The 15,451-nt window shown below is 45.1% G+C and overlaps 1 protein-coding gene across 1 annotated transcript; it reads left to right on the top strand.

The window, feature by feature from the left end:
• The first annotated feature begins 10,095 nt into the window (after nt 1-10,095).
• Nucleotides 10,096-15,394, top strand: pex19 (peroxisomal biogenesis factor 19). The gene is made up of 8 exons (XM_018758096.2): nt 10,096-10,238; nt 10,725-10,825; nt 11,540-11,705; nt 12,078-12,163; nt 13,492-13,665; nt 13,948-14,127; nt 14,266-14,310; nt 14,412-15,394. The coding sequence occupies exons 1-8, from the start codon at nt 10,175-10,177 to the stop codon at nt 14,496-14,498; spliced, it is 903 nt and encodes a 300-aa protein (XP_018613612.1). The 5' UTR covers nt 10,096-10,174; the 3' UTR covers nt 14,499-15,394.
• Nucleotides 15,395-15,451: the final 57 nt, after the last annotated feature.

Genomic DNA, 15,451 nt, shown 5'->3' with positions numbered 1-15,451 from the left:
TTCACAGACCCTCCCTTCCCGGTTCCGCCTTCAGATCATTTCCTTTCCCTAAGTTACTGCTATTTTTGACGTTTTTACATGTCTCTTTTTTTGTACTTCGGCTGATTTAAGGTATTTTACTAAAACCTGAAGGTCCAGAGGAACAGAATATTAGAAGTGCACTTGTAATTTGTATTAGGTCTTTACTTATAACAGCAGTTGGCGTAGTAGTGGTTAGAGCTGTCGCTTTCTACAGGAAAAACCCCTAACAGAATCTCACCTCCTGTTGTAGTTCCCTCGACTTAGGTACGTACCCTAAGCGCTTTGGTGAAAATAACTGCTCTGTAAAAGGGTAAAATCACTGTAAGGAGGTTAAACAGTGTAAATACATGTTCTAGGTGTACGTCAATATATTGCAGCCATTGTACCTTTTTAGCCCTCATTTTGGAGCTGCTTTTCTGTTCCTTTTTTGAACCAATAGGTGAGGAATAGGGACCGAAACAGAGCACCAGTAGTGCCCACAAGAGTTAAACATTATTATTAATAGGGACTCGTTAGGCTTCCTTCAGCAAACGTGTCCCCTCCAATGATGTGATCTCAGTGAAGTAGATAAAGTCAATCAAGTCAATAATAATATCCCACAAAAAATATTCTTGTCCATTCACCAAGAAACAGTGATAATAATTTGCCTGTACAAATGCACTAAACTTCCTACTTCCTTTACTATCTGGAAAGTGTGCAGTTTGTGGTTCTGTGTGTGATGCAGCTTTCTCTATATTTTGGTTGGTTTCTAGGATATCCTGATGCAGTTTCCTAGGATACCACATGTTTGTTTGTTAAGTTGTTGCGGTCACCATGACACGTGCCAAATGCTTCCGGCTATGGGTCAGAAAAAGGGTGTCTGGAAGAGCAAGAATTCTTCACCGATGAAATCAGGGGGTTCCCCATGCTAAAAAGAAGGCGAAACAGTCAAAAATGTTTGACTTTATTTCACTTTGTCCACTGATTTATGGAGCCAATACCAATACCATTTCACTTGCATCAGCATCAACAAAATTATTTCATTTAAATAATATTTATCATTTCAAATTGTTATGTCAAGTAAGTAAATACAAGCTGGGAGACGTTTCCCTGGGTCAAAGGCCTGAGCAGAGGTGGACAGCCAAAAACAATACTCAAGTAAAAGAATTTTTCAGAACCATACTGGATTAAAAGTGAAAGAAAGTATCAGGTTAAAAAGTATTCAAGTATCTAGTTACTTAGAATCAAACTAGCCTTTTCAAATTTGCTGAAAAAGTATTTAGATACATTTTAAAATATATGTAAATATATCAATATACCTTTCAATTATGTGGAATCTGCTGTGCAGTAAAATTAGATATTTAATAGAATAAATACAAAAGACCCCTGTTGTCTAGGTATTGCCATCATTTAGATTTGCAGTCAGGAGTGTATACTAAGCTACTTTCAATTATTTACCAGTTTATACAGCTGGGTGATTTTACTGAAGCCATTCAGGCTAAATATCTTGATGAAGGGAACTACAGCAACAGCGGCAATTGAAACTTGGACCCTTTGACTGCAAAGTGGCATCTCTAACTAACCACAGCACCAGTAACTGGCACAAGGGCAAGCAAAGATGAGAGCACATATGCCAGTATGGGACATGTGGCCATTGTGTCTTTAAGGATTAGGATGGGTGTACAGTCGGAAAATACCCTTTACTTTGGAAAACCCACATACAATCAGACCGCTGTTTAGTGTAGTAGTGTCTCAGAAGGAGAAACAGGACTAAAGTGGAAAAAACTATCCAGCCTAGAGCTCCAGATGTATTTTTGAAAAATGGGGCACTAATGAAAGCGGTGCTGTACAAGCTCATTATTACAGTACATGTTTATTGTATAAATAGAAGTCTGTGTGCAGGAAACAGTCAGTTTAATCTGAAATACATATACTGTATATATATGCATGTAGCACAGGATCCCTTTGGGAGGCAGGGTGAAGGACAGATGCTCAGTATGGGTATGACAAACTATGTTCTTTCTTTCTTTCTTTCTATTTACAAGGTGCAGGGAGGAAAGGGGATGTTGTACATTTTACAAAGGACTTAGAGGGGATCATAGCTGCTCAGCATCTTTGGTTTGAGTTCTGTGACTGGCAGGGTACCTCTGTCTTTGGCCTCACTGTCAAGAACTTGAAAAATGATACAGACTACTGTACTGCATTGATGAGTTATGCCTGTAATAACAGCAAATAAACATAGACCACAGTCTGGATGTCATGGTTTCCACATGGAAAGGAGGCGTCGGACCCAATCGTGGTGCACAGGGTGGTTTATTCAAAGGGGAATCCAAGCTTGAAATCAAAAAAAAAATCAAGCAAAAGGTCACCAAGGCGCAGATGTAGCAATAAGAAGAATCCAGAGACGAAATCTGAGAGACAAGTCGTGAGTCGTAGAAGCCAGGAAGACGAGGAAACAAAGGACGAGGGAACAGGGAATAAGGAACACGGAGAAGATCAAGGAGGACATGCTCTAACATTGTAGTCAGGTAAAGCTGAACTAAGGGTCCGCACACTGTTGCATCCAAAGCCGCTCTTTATACTCCCGCCCCGTAATCAGCCGCAGGTGTCCCTTGTTGTGTGGAAGTGCGGGGCGTGACAGTACCCCCCCTCCACGAGCGACACTGGCGGCTCTGCGACAGTTAAGAGGACGCCCTCGGGGCCTGTGCGCTAGTCGATCCGGATAGTCCCTGTGAAATGTGGAAATCAAGACTGCGTCTAAGTTATCATGAGCAGACACCCAACACTGTTCCTCAGGCCCATAACCCTCCCAGTCCACCAAATACTGTAGTCTCCCTCCCCGGCAGCGAGAGTCCTGCAAGGCACGCACTGTATAGGCGGGCCCATCCCCAACCTGTACGGGAGGTGGTGGCGTGGTGTCAAGCGGTGGTTGGTGCAGGGATGTGGCCCAGGGCTTAAGGAGGGAAACATGGAAGGTAGGGTGTACTCGTAGATGTGGGGGCAGTTGGAGTTGATAGGATACAGGGGTGACACGGCAGAGAACCTTGAAGGGACCAATGTATCTAGGACTGAGTTTCTTTGCGGGGTGATTCCAACGGAGGCCTTTCATGGACAACCAGACTCTCTGTACTGGCACAAAGGAGAGTGGACGCTGGTGGCGGTCTGCTTGTTGCTTGACTCTGTCACTGCTCCATAGCATACGTTCTCGGACTGCTCACCACGTTTCTGCACTGTCCTTGTACCAGGTGTCCACAGCTGGTACGTCACTGGAGCCAGGGTTCCATGGAAACAGAGGGGGTTAGTACCCCAACACACACTGGAAAGGGGAGAGTCCTGTGGATGTATGGGTTAGAGCGTTATGTGCATATTCAGCCCACGGTAATTACCTTGTCCACTGCTGAGGTTTACTGGCATAATAACTGCGTAGGAAGTGGCTGATATCTTGCTGGAGCCGCTCTACTTGCCTGTTCTCCTGAGGATGATAACCTGACATTAGACTTACAGACACTCCCAACTTCTGCCAGAAGGCCTTCCAGACTTGGGAGGTGAATTGTGGCCCACGGTCTGCCACAGTGTCTTCGGGCAATCCCGAGAGGCGGAAGACATGAAGGAAGGGGAGCTCTGCAGTTAAGGGCTGTGGGAAATTTGGGGTGAGGAACAAGATGGCAGGCCTTGGAGAATCAGTCAATTATCGTGAGCACAGTGGTCTTACCGTATGAACTTGGAAGTTCCACGAGGAAGTCAAGGGCAATGTGTGACCAGGGATGGTTAGGCAGAGGCAGGGGTTTGAGGAGTCCCGCAGGTTACTGGGTCAAGGATTTTACTTGGGCGCAGGTCACGCAGGCTCGGACAAAGTCATGGACATCCTCCCGGAGGGAAGGCCACCAAAAAAAAATTTTTTTTTAATCTTAATTAGATTCTCTTGTCTTTTTTAAATACATTTCTCTTTTAAATATATTGTCTTGTTTGCACAGTCTACAGAGTTGACTAGATTAATATTTCACTACAGGTTGTATGTGTGTATAACTGTATGTGACAAATAAAATCTTGAATCTTGAAATGTTTTTGGAGTATGGCCTGAGTCTTGCCAAAACTCGGGTGTCCGGTGGCTGGGTGGTCGTGTGCCCACTGCAAGAGCATGGGTCGCATGCTGGTTGGGACATACAAGTGCTCTGCAGGTTTATCAGGAGGTGTGGGCTCTGCTTCTTGGGCTCTGTGGAAATCCTGAAGAAAGTGCCACTGGACAGGGGCTACCACGCAATTCTTGGGTAGGATATACTCTGGGGTCTTTGAAACGGGGTCTCGTTCGTGCATCCAGGACAGGGCGTCGGCCTTTGTGTTTTTACTGCTGGGCCTGTACGTCACTGTGACGTGAAAGCGCGTAAAGAAAAGAGCCCACCTGGCTTATCAGGGATTCAGACATCGGGAGGTTTGCAGGTACTCCAAGTTCTTGTGACCTGTTAGCACGACAAAAGGATGTATGGCCCCCTCAAGCCAGTGTCTCCATTCCTCGAGGGCCAACTTGATCGCCAGGAGCTCCCAGTTACCAATATCATAATTTCACTTGGCTTGGGACATTTTCTTGGAAAAAAGCACAAGGATACAGTTAGCAAAGTCTCCCTGTCATTGTGACAGCACTGCACCTACCCCTGTCTCTGATGCATCTACCTCCATGACAAATGGAAGGGATGGATCTGGGTGTCGGAGGATGGGTGCAAAGGTAAACCTCTTCTTCAGGGACTCAAAGGCCTGCTGAGCACTGTTTGTCCAGAGGAGTTGAGATCTCTTACCTGCGGTCAAAGCGGTCAATGGGGCCGCTATGGTACTGTAGTTGAGTATGAAGCAGCAACAGAATTTTGCAAACCCCAGGAATCTCTGTAGGGTTTTCACAGTTGTTGGGTGGGGCCACTGGGTAACAGCTCTTACCTTGCCTGGATCCATAGCCACACCTTCGCCACTCAGCACAAATCCCAAGAATGAGATCTGTGTCTGATGGAACTGACACTTCTCCGCTTTCATGAAGAGGCGGTGTTGTAGTAGCCGGTATAACACCTGCCGGACCTGCTGGACATGCTGTTCCCTTGACTGGGAGTAGATTAGGATGTCATCCAAATACACCATTGTTCACCAGATCCCCAAGACATGATTGACAAAACCTGGAAAACACTGGGTGCATTAGCAAGGCCAAAAGGCAACACCAAATATTCGTAGTGGCCAAGAGTGGTGCTGAAGGCCGTCTTCCATTTATCCCCTCCCTGATCCTGATCAAGTTGTAAGCACTCCAAAGATCTAATTTGGTAAAGATCCAAGCTTTGTTCACTTGTTCTAGAGCCGCCGTGATCAGGGACAAGGGATGTGGATATCGGACCATAATACGATTCAGTCCTCTATAATCTATGCACAGACGAACCCTGGCCGAAGCAGGTGATGTAGACGGGTGGATTATTCCTGTTGACAGTGCTTCATTCACGTACTGCTGTATGGCTCTTTGTTCTGGCAAAGAGAGTGGGTACACACGTCCCCGTGGAGGTACTGTCCCTGGGAGAAGGTCTATAGCATAATCCCAGAGCCGGGAAGGGGGCAGCGCTGCGGCCTGTTCTTTACTAAAGACCTCTGCCAGGTCTTGATATTCCAAAGGCACCTCCACCTGTTGGAGGGTGTCTGAGCACTCAATTGAGGTGGCTCTACATGGTAATAACAAGCACTTCCTGTCGCAGTGGGGCCCCCAGGCCACCAACTCCCCCTTACTCCAACAGAAGATAGGGTCATGTAGGGACAGCCAAGGGAAACCAAGAATGACTGGAACATCTGGCAAAGTAATCATATAGAACCATATCTGTTCTCTATGGCAGGCCCTCACTTCCATGAGCAAGGGCTCCGTTCGGGTGTCCACAACCCCCTTCCCCAATGGCTGTCCATCGAAGGCACTGATTTGCATCGTTAACTCGCATGGCCGCTGGGGAATGTGATGCTTCTCAGGAAACCCACTGTCCATGAAACAGCCCGCTGCTCCCGAGTCTACGAGGGCAAGTGTGCAAATCGTGCACTCCCCCAATGACAGAACTATTGGAACCGTGAGTCGATTACCCTGGAAGGTCCTGCTCACCTTGGATTCCGGATGGGCCTGGCAGTCGACACGGAGGTGACCCAGACAGCCACAATACAAACACAAGCGGTTCCGGATCGTGCATTGTCGCTCCTGTGGGGTCAGCCGGCCGTGCCCAACTTGCATTGGTTCTGACTCTTCCCGCAGGGTAGGGGTGGCAATCATGGGCATTTTGGGGCGAGGGTTCCTGTCACGTGCTAGGTCGTCGATTGCCACTGCTGTCTCAATGAAGTGGTCAAGCTTCCATTCTTCCCCCCCGATATGTCAGTTCTGTTTTCATCTTGGGGCTTAATCCATGTCGGAAACTCGCCAAGAGGGAGGTTTCATTCCAACCGCTCTGCTCTGCTAAGGTTCTAAACTCCAAGGAATATTCTGCCACGGAGCAGTTACCTTGTCTGAGCTCCATCAGGTGCTTGCCTGTGACACGTGCTGACAAGGGGTGTCCAAACACTGCTTGGAAGCGCTTCTTAAACTCAGCATAGGTGCTCTTGGAGCAGCTCTCCTATGCAGCTGTAGCCCACTCCAGTGCTCGACTGATCAGGAGCGCAATGAGGTAAGCAATCTTGCTCTGGTCTGAGTGATATACGTGGGGCAGGCTAGCAAAGATAAGTTTGCACTGCATCAGGAACCCTTGACATCGAGACGGGGAGGCATCATACCGTTGCGGAGTTGCCAGACGAGAATCCTGATCAGGAATAGGCAGGGGGGGTGGGGCAGGCGCCGCAGCCGCTCTGTCAGCACTGTCAGGCTCTGTCAGAGTGACTATTCCTTTGTCCTGTAATGCCTGAACCAGCTCCTGGGAAGCTTCAGTGAGTCGGTTTAGTGTTTGATCGTGCGCTCCCAGCAACGCACCCTGGGAGGCGAGTGCGCACTGAAAATGCTCCAGCTCCGCTGGGTTCGAGGGAGAGGCAGAACCTTCTGTCATGGTTTCCACATGGAAAGGAGGCATCAGACCCAATCGCGGTGCACAGGATGGTTTATTCAAAGGGGAATCCAAGGCTTGATATCCAAAAAACAGGCAAAAGGTCACCAAGGCGCAGATGTAGCAATAAGGAGAATCCAGAGACGAAATCTGAGAGACAAGCCGTGAGTCGTAGAAGCCGGGAAGATGAGGAAACAAAGGACAAGGGAACAGGGAACAAGGAACATGGAGAAGATCAAGGAGGATATGTTTTAACATATGGTCTAGTCAGGTAAGGCTGAACTAAGGTTCTGCACATTGTTGCGTCCAAAGCCGCTCTTTATATTCCCATCCCGTGATCAGCTACAGGTGTCCCTTGTTGTGTGGAAGCGGGGGGCGTGACACTGGATACAGATAAAATACTATGTAAGATTCATAAAAAATTTTTCAAAATGTTTTTTGATTTTTTTAAATATGGGAAAATATGATTAATTACTGAAAGTACTCAAATAAAAGAGCACTATGGTGAAACAGCGCTAATGGAGGTATTAGGATATTCAGCAGTTATAGTCATATGATTATAATAAAAAAAATACATGAATACACAAAAATACTCAAAGTTTGGTTATAACTATGAGAAGTGTACAAAGATTTTTACTTTCCAATAGAAAGAGTGGAGCCAGACCCCACTGAGAAACATTCCTGTGCATTAACATGGACTGACGAGACTCTTTCATTGCTGGATACAGTTACTGTCGGCTGGAAGCCTTGGTGAGTGATGGCCATACATGCAGGTCCTAACAAGGCCCCATCATGCTGCACTGCTTGGAATGCCATGGTGTGCATTCTCCACAGTTGAGTGCACGCTGCAGAAGGACATCTGCTGGTGAGATGCATTATGCAGGATGTCTTGGAGACTGGACCGACGTGCTAAACGCTGTATGAGAACATCAGTAAATGGATGCACAAGTACCTCTATTGTTAAGTGCTTGGCAAACGCTGATAAAGAACAGAGAAAATAGACACAAAATACTATTTGTAAGGGTGATAATATAATGATATACTAGAAACAAACTTTTGGACAACTGTAATTTGAATGAATTGCACAATAAGGAAATAATTTAAGGGCACTGTGACTTTAAATATGAACATATGATTTTAATGTATGGCTTTATATGTATGTACCGCAGGAGAAGTAGTCACACACACATTGGCTGAAACTGCTTGTCCTGAGCGGGGTTGCAGTGAGCCGGAGCCTAACCTGGTAATGCAGGGCACACGGCTGGAATCGGATGGGACACACCCAGGATGGGACGCCAGTCTGCTGCAAGGCCCCCCAAGCAGGACTCAAACCCCAGACATATCACAGAGCAGGCCCAGGCCAAACCTGCTGCGCTACCTAACCACCTAGAAGAGGAGAAGTAGTCAGTAAAAGTAAAAATAGTTTTGTCTGTGACTTAATTTCTACAGAAGAAGGAGCTGTGGGCAGCTTTGCTCCAAACATACCGTAGCCTGACACCCTGTGTTTCCACGATAGGCTCTGGATTGCTGTGACCCTGACTTGGATGAGTGGTTAATGAAAGTGAATGTAAGCCAATGAGTAATATTAAAGTTTAATATTAATAGTTTTAATTTTAATGTTGCCTGTAGTTAATTTAAGTATACTAAATGTTCACACAAACAAGTGTGTGCACTGCCTCAGATCCAGTATTCCCAGTATGAGCCCCAGACCACATTCTCTCTGAGACACACTCACACTCACTCACTAATACATGCACACAGTAGGCTATGGGTAATTTACAGTCATCAGTTCATCTGAAACACTTGTCTTTGGGGTGTGGGAGGAAACAAGAGCACCTGGAGGAAACCCGAGTAAACACAAGGAGGAAATACAAACTTCACACACACTTGGCTGGAAGCTCCGAGACACCAGGACAATCCACCGTACCACTGTGCCCAGAAAAACAAGAGAATAAAACAGAAAACTGAGAACAAGCAATAATAGTAAGGCACATAGTGAAAGAGAGCAGTGAATAGAAAAACGAAGCAAATGTGTTTTGTATAAACTATTCTGAAGGTGTGGATCTTAAGGCTGAATATAATCGAGCTGCAGGGGTGCGGTGGCGCAGTGGGTTGGACCACGGTCCTGCTTTCCGGTGGGTCTGGGGTTCGAGTCCTGCTTGGGGTGCCTTGCGACGGACTGGCGTCCCGTCCTGGGTGTGTCCCCTCCCCCTCCGGCCTTATGCCCTGTGTTGCTGGGTAGGCTCTGGTCCCCCGTGACCCTGTATGGGACAAGCGGTTCAGAAAATGTGTGTGTGTAATTGAGCCCAGAGCAGGCCTGATATTCTGGACTTGGTTTTCAATGAAAGTTTCCTGTGTGCTTAAAAGATAAGAATGGAATTTTGCCTGTTTGGTGAAGGAATGGAGAACGTTTTGTGGCTCATTAACTCATTGTTTCGTTTAACAAATAAGTTAATGGTAATCAAGAAGCTTTTTGGAAGAATTCACTTTGTGAGACAATCTTCAGAAAATAATTATCAGCCGTTTTGTGAAGGAAGTCTGTAATTCTGTGGTAAAGATATGGTTTTCTGGTCCGCAAGGGGGCAGTAAAGTACGGTATTTATACCTTTTTTTCCAATTAAACAATTCTTAACAGTACACAAACACATTTTCTGAACCGCTTGTCCCCTATGGGGTCGCGGGGAATTGGAGCCTACCCGGCAACACAGGGCGTAAGGCCGGAGGGGTATGGGACACACCCAGGACGGGACGCCAGGCCACCGCAAGGCACCCCAAGTAGGACTCGAACCCCAGACCCACCAGAGAGCAGGACCCGGTCCAACCCACTGCACCACCGCGCCCCCATTCTTAACAGTACAAACAAGTGTAAATAGAAAAGCAGTGCAAATGCGAGAGAAACAAACACTACACAGAATGTCTGAAAGAAGTACACAACTCAATGGTATTTAGAGCTATACAGTTACTGTTGAGAAGTGACGTAACAATGAAGCACAACAAAGTGCTTTTTCATTCAATTTATTTCTTTGACTATGAAAATTTGCAGGTAAAATAAGAAGACGAATCAGACAGGTCGACGCTCACGAGTTGAAAGAGCGCCCTTCTGACGTCAAAATAGTGCGCCGGCTGTCATCGAGAAGGAAGGCAAAATGGCGACAGCTCCAGCAGAGTCCGCAGGCAACACAGACCCCGAACTGGACGAGTTGTTGGACAGTAAGGTTTGAAGTTTGTTTCGATATCCCCAGATTGCAGGGACTCGTCGGTGTACATGAACGCGCTTGAGCAGGGAAGTGAAATATATTCCAAACACGAGAAGTGTGGGAGTCCGCGCTCGGAGGACTGTGTGTGTTGGTTGCGCAGAACTCTCCGGGAGAGTTACAGTTACTTTGTGTAGAGAAAAAAGGATATCTCTTTGTAAATTCTGGATGTAGCAGGCCATTTTATTGCTTGTATTATTATTGTGGCAAAGTGGTGCAGCAGGTCGTCTCATCGCCTGGCCTGGGCTTAAGACTTTAAGATGTGGGTTTGAATCTGACTCTTTCTGAGTTGGTATGTTCTTCCCATGTTTGCTTGAGCCTGGGATAGGCTCCAGACCACTGCAACCCTGTATTAGAAAATGTTTTCATTTGTACAACATGGTTTTTGGCGCTTTCACTTGAGCTTCCTTTTGTTTCTCTCTCCTATCCCCGAACCCCCCAGGTGCTCTGGACGACTTTGAGAAAACAAACTCAGCCCCCCCAGTTCCAGAGGCTACCAGTGCTGCTGCTGCTTCTAGTCCAGATGGCAGAAAACAGGAGAAAGTGAGGTTTTCTGTACACAGTCTATCTCCACATTTCTTTTCTCCATTTTATGGCTGTCTGTTTACATGGCTACCCACTTCTGGAAAAAATGCATGTGAGAATGGCTGTCTATTTAGCAGGAAAGTTTTTGACTGAACAGAAGGCAGGATGTGTCATGGTGTTTCAGACATTTTATAAAATGAATAATTGCCTGCTAAATTATTCAGGGCATCTGAAATATGTTGTATGAGTTAGTCTTGGTGGGGGTGCAGTGGCGCAGTGGGTTGGACCACAGTCCTGCTTTCCGGTGGGTCTGGGGTTCGAGTCCCGCTTGGGGTGCCTTGCGATGGACTGGCGTCCCGTCCTGGGTATGTCCCCTCCCCCTCCGGCCTTACGCCCTGTGTCACCGGGTAGGCTCCGGTTCCCCGCGACCCTGTATGGGACAAGCGGTTCTGAAAATGTGTGTGTGTGTGAGTTAGTCTTGGTGTTCTGTGTCAGAAGACAAGTTCTGCAGAGTAGACAAATCTTTCATGGTTTGTGGATTGTGGAGCAAGGGACACTCTTCCTGCATTGTATTTGAAGTGTTTTCATCTTGCTGACTGATGCTTTTGACCTGATTTTTTTTCATGTAACATTCTAGGAGATGTGCTTGGGTGTCTGTGCAGTACACATGTCTGAGCACCCTGGTTTGGTCCTTGTGGGTACTGAAGTGGATCCTTCTTCTATTTCCCACAGCCTCCTCCCCTTCTGGAGGACAGCCAGTTCTTTGAGTCACTGTTTGAGGGGGAGATGGCTGACCAAGCCAGGGAGGAGTGGGAGCGGGCCATGGCGGAACTGGCACAAGAGGAGCCTGAGCTGCTACACCATTTTCAAAAACTATCAGAGGCTGCAGGGAAAGTAGGTGTGTGCCTTTGCCTCGTGCTCTCCTTATGTTTCTGCTTGCTGCTCACTGGGTATGTCATTAAATGTGTGTTCCTGTTTAAAAGAATATGGTTTATCATTTAGTTATCACTAAACTGGCACAACATTTTTCAGGTGCAACCTGAATCTTTGCATTCCAGCTGAAGCCTTGTTATGCCTCTTTTCACATATGCTAGTATGTGCGTGCATTCATTCATTGATTCAGTCAGTCATTGTTAGGAACCACTTCTCCAATTCAGGGTGATCCAAAGCCTTTCTCGGAGGCATAGGGCGTGATGCAGGGTACACCCTAGACAAGATGCCAGTCTTTCATAAACTATGTACAGTATATTACTGTGTTTATCTTGAGCAGGGACTGATCTTGCTTCACAACAAGAGTTCACATCCTGTTTGAAAGATACTCTCACTGGGCTGGCTAAAAATGCTGACAACTTACAGGTACTTGTATATTTCTGGCATATTATCATCAGACAAGGTGGCACTGAAAATAGTTTAAAAATAAAGTAAAATAAGTACTGTATTACATGCATTATGTTACAACAAGTATTACATGTACTTGATGGGTATTATACACTGCCTGGCCAAAAAAAAAGTCACCACCTGGATTTAACTAAGCAAATAGGTAAGAGCCTTCCATTGGATAATTACTGCATTGATTATCATGTTTCAGCTGGCAACAAGTTACTTAACCCTAACTGATGCAGTGAGTAGCTTCTCATTTCTTAAACAACCATGTCGGAAGACATACCCTGTGGTCGTGGAAAAGATGTTACTCTGTTTTAGAGTAAACATGAGGCTAATCGGGAAAAAAAAAGGCTTCAGTTTGCTAGGAAGCATAAAGATGGGACTCTGGAGCAATGGAAAAAGGTCATGTGGTCTGAGTCCAAATTTACCCTGTTCCAGAGTGATGGCCGCATCAGAGTAAGAAGAGAGGCGGATGAAGTGATGCACCCATCATGCCTAGTTCTACCGTACAAGCCTGTGGGGGCAGTGTTATGATCTGGGGTTGCTTCAGTTGGTCAGGTCTAGGTTCAGCAATGTTAGGTGCCCAAAAAATTAGGTCAGCTGACTAGATACTGAATGACCAGGTTTTTCCATCAATGGATTTTTTTTCTTCCCTGATGGCATGGGCATATTCCAAGATGACAATGCCAGGATTCATTGGGCTCAAATTGTGAAAGAGTGGTTCAGGGAGCATGAGACATCATTTTCACACATAGATTGGCCACCACAGAGTCCAGACCTTATCCCAAAGATTCTCAGTGGAGTTGTACTGGAGAAGATTTACGCAGCAGTCCAACTCTCCCATCATCAGTGCAAGATCTTGGCGAGAAATGAATGCAACTTTGGATGGAAATAAATATTGACATTGCATAAGCTTATTGAAACGATGCCACGGCGAATGCGTGCCATAATCAAAGCAAAAGGTGGTCCAACAAAATATTAGTGTGCGTCTTTTTTTTTGGCCAGGGAGTGTATGACTGAATGTTAGTGAGGTGTATTTCATGACTGCTGCATCTGCATATTTCTTTTCTCACAATGCTTAGTTGGCAGCATGTAGCACTATAACTTTTTTTTGTAGGATTCACTTTCTAACTTATGAGTCAAAGTGAATTTCTATCAGAATCCAGTTTTGTTTTAATGTCTGTAGTTGGTTTTGTTTTGGTGCTAGAAGTGTTTGTCTTGAATCACTTATTTCATTATTTCTTCTGTTTCTGCTTTTTTTCACATCTGGATTATAAAACATAATTATCCTGATCTGCAAGAGTGCGGGATTGGCTGGTGAAGACTTGGCTAAGACTCTGCAAGGACTAGGACTTGATGAAAATGGAGAAGGGGCTGCAGATGATGGTAACATCCTGCCCATCATGCAGTCTATAATGCAGAATCTTCTGTCTAAAGAAGTCCTGTATCCATCCCTGAAAGAGATCACAGGGAAGGTTTGTGTTGTCATTTTTTTTTCCCCTTCTCAGAAAATTAGAACTTCATTTCAGTTTTAAACAGAATAAATTTGTTTTGACTTTGTTGGGACAGATTAGGAATTATGTGTTTATAGGAATGAACACTTGTTTTCAGTGTTTTTTTGCAGGAGATTAGGAATTGCCTCTGTGTTAAATTTCTGCCACAAATAAAGATGTATGCAATAAGATGTACAAATGTAACAATATATGTCACCCTTCTCCTTTGAAGCATGATTGGTAATTTGTTTACCCTTCTTGAAGTATCCTGAATGGCTGGACTGCAATCGCCAATCTCTTCCTCCTGAGCAATATCGCCGCTATGAGCAACAGCACAAGATCATGGCAGAGATCTGCAGCCACTTTGAGAAAGAAGGAGAGAGAGGGCAAGGGGGAGGGGATAGTGGGAGCACCTTTGAGGACATCTTGGACCTTATGCAACAGGTGGGAGAAGTAAGGGAGAGTAGAACAGAGTGCCAGTTTTCTATAGAACACAATTACCTGAAGATTCAGAATTTATTCTTCAGCCTGTACTGTGCATCAGTCTGGAATTTAGTTCTTTTCCTTTGTTTCTTCCCTTAGCTACAGGAACTGGGTCAGCCACCAAAAGAATTAGCGGGGGAAGCAGTAAGTGTCTGCTTCTTTTGTGTGTATCTTTTAAAAGTGGTTTCAAAAACCCATTATGTTCATCGGCTGAATACGATCTCATTCCTCACCCCTCTTTCCAGCCTCCTGGCATGAACTTTGACCTGGAGTCTCTGAATCTCCCTGGACCCCCTGGAGGAGCAGGAGCGGAGCAGTGTTCTGTCATGTAATGTCCAAGCTGCCAATGGATTGGAAACACGAACTGGGCAACTGGGACAAGACAGTGCAGGAATAGGAGAAGGAATAAATCAAAAAGGAGACTACTGTGACTTCATCAAAAAGTCCCACAATACAAGTTTCTCTGGGGTGTCTAAAGAATAGAATATCTGATTACCGATATGACTCTCGTATCCCTCCGATGCAGTCTGTCATCGGATAAATTAGTAGTACTGGTTATTACCCTATATTTGTACTATTTTCATATTTCAGTCATATAAATGATTTTTATGCATATGCCCATAACAAAAGATTTATTCCCCCAATATGGTAGTGAGTTTCATTTATAAATCTCACTAAATCTTAAACAAGAGTCTGGACTCATGCTGCCAAGGTAGGTTGCTGATAAAGCAATATAACTGATAAAGATAGAACTTCAAGATTGGCAATGTGATCAAAAAGCAGTTTGCTTTGAGGTTGAGCAGGAGTGCAATTGAAAGTGCTGGTTTTTATGCTGTCCAAGCACAATAATATTAGTATGTTGTTTTATATCTGTAACTCATCACTTTTGATTGAAATAAGTCCCTTTAGGTGTCAGGTCAGTGCTGTATTTCAATGTGATTTAGAAAGTAATTTTTTTTTTTTTTTTTTTTTTTTTTTTTTTAAAAGCATTGAGCTCTCCAGTAGCTCATTGACCGTGCACTTAGTGAGATTTCCCAGAGCATTTTGTGGCAAAACACTGATGTGATCGTTCAGGAAACTTGTCTGTGATATACTCCTGGGATGTGCACCCTGGGCATCACTGTTTTTCATGAGTTGCTCTTTTTTTTAATTTCTGTGTTTCAGTTCTGAATCTTGCACACCTGTTAAGACAGGTTACAGAATCAGTACAAATGGTTGTCAGACTTTATGATGCCTTACAGGGCAAACCCCTTTCACTTACCTCTTTAAAATTTCCACATTCTCT

The sequence above is a fragment of the Scleropages formosus genome, chromosome 1 (assembly GCF_900964775.1).
Source record: "Scleropages formosus chromosome 1, fSclFor1.1, whole genome shotgun sequence".
In the NCBI taxonomy this organism is placed as follows: Eukaryota; Metazoa; Chordata; class Actinopteri; order Osteoglossiformes; family Osteoglossidae; genus Scleropages; species Scleropages formosus.
This window is presented reverse-complemented; position numbering and strand designations above follow the sequence as displayed.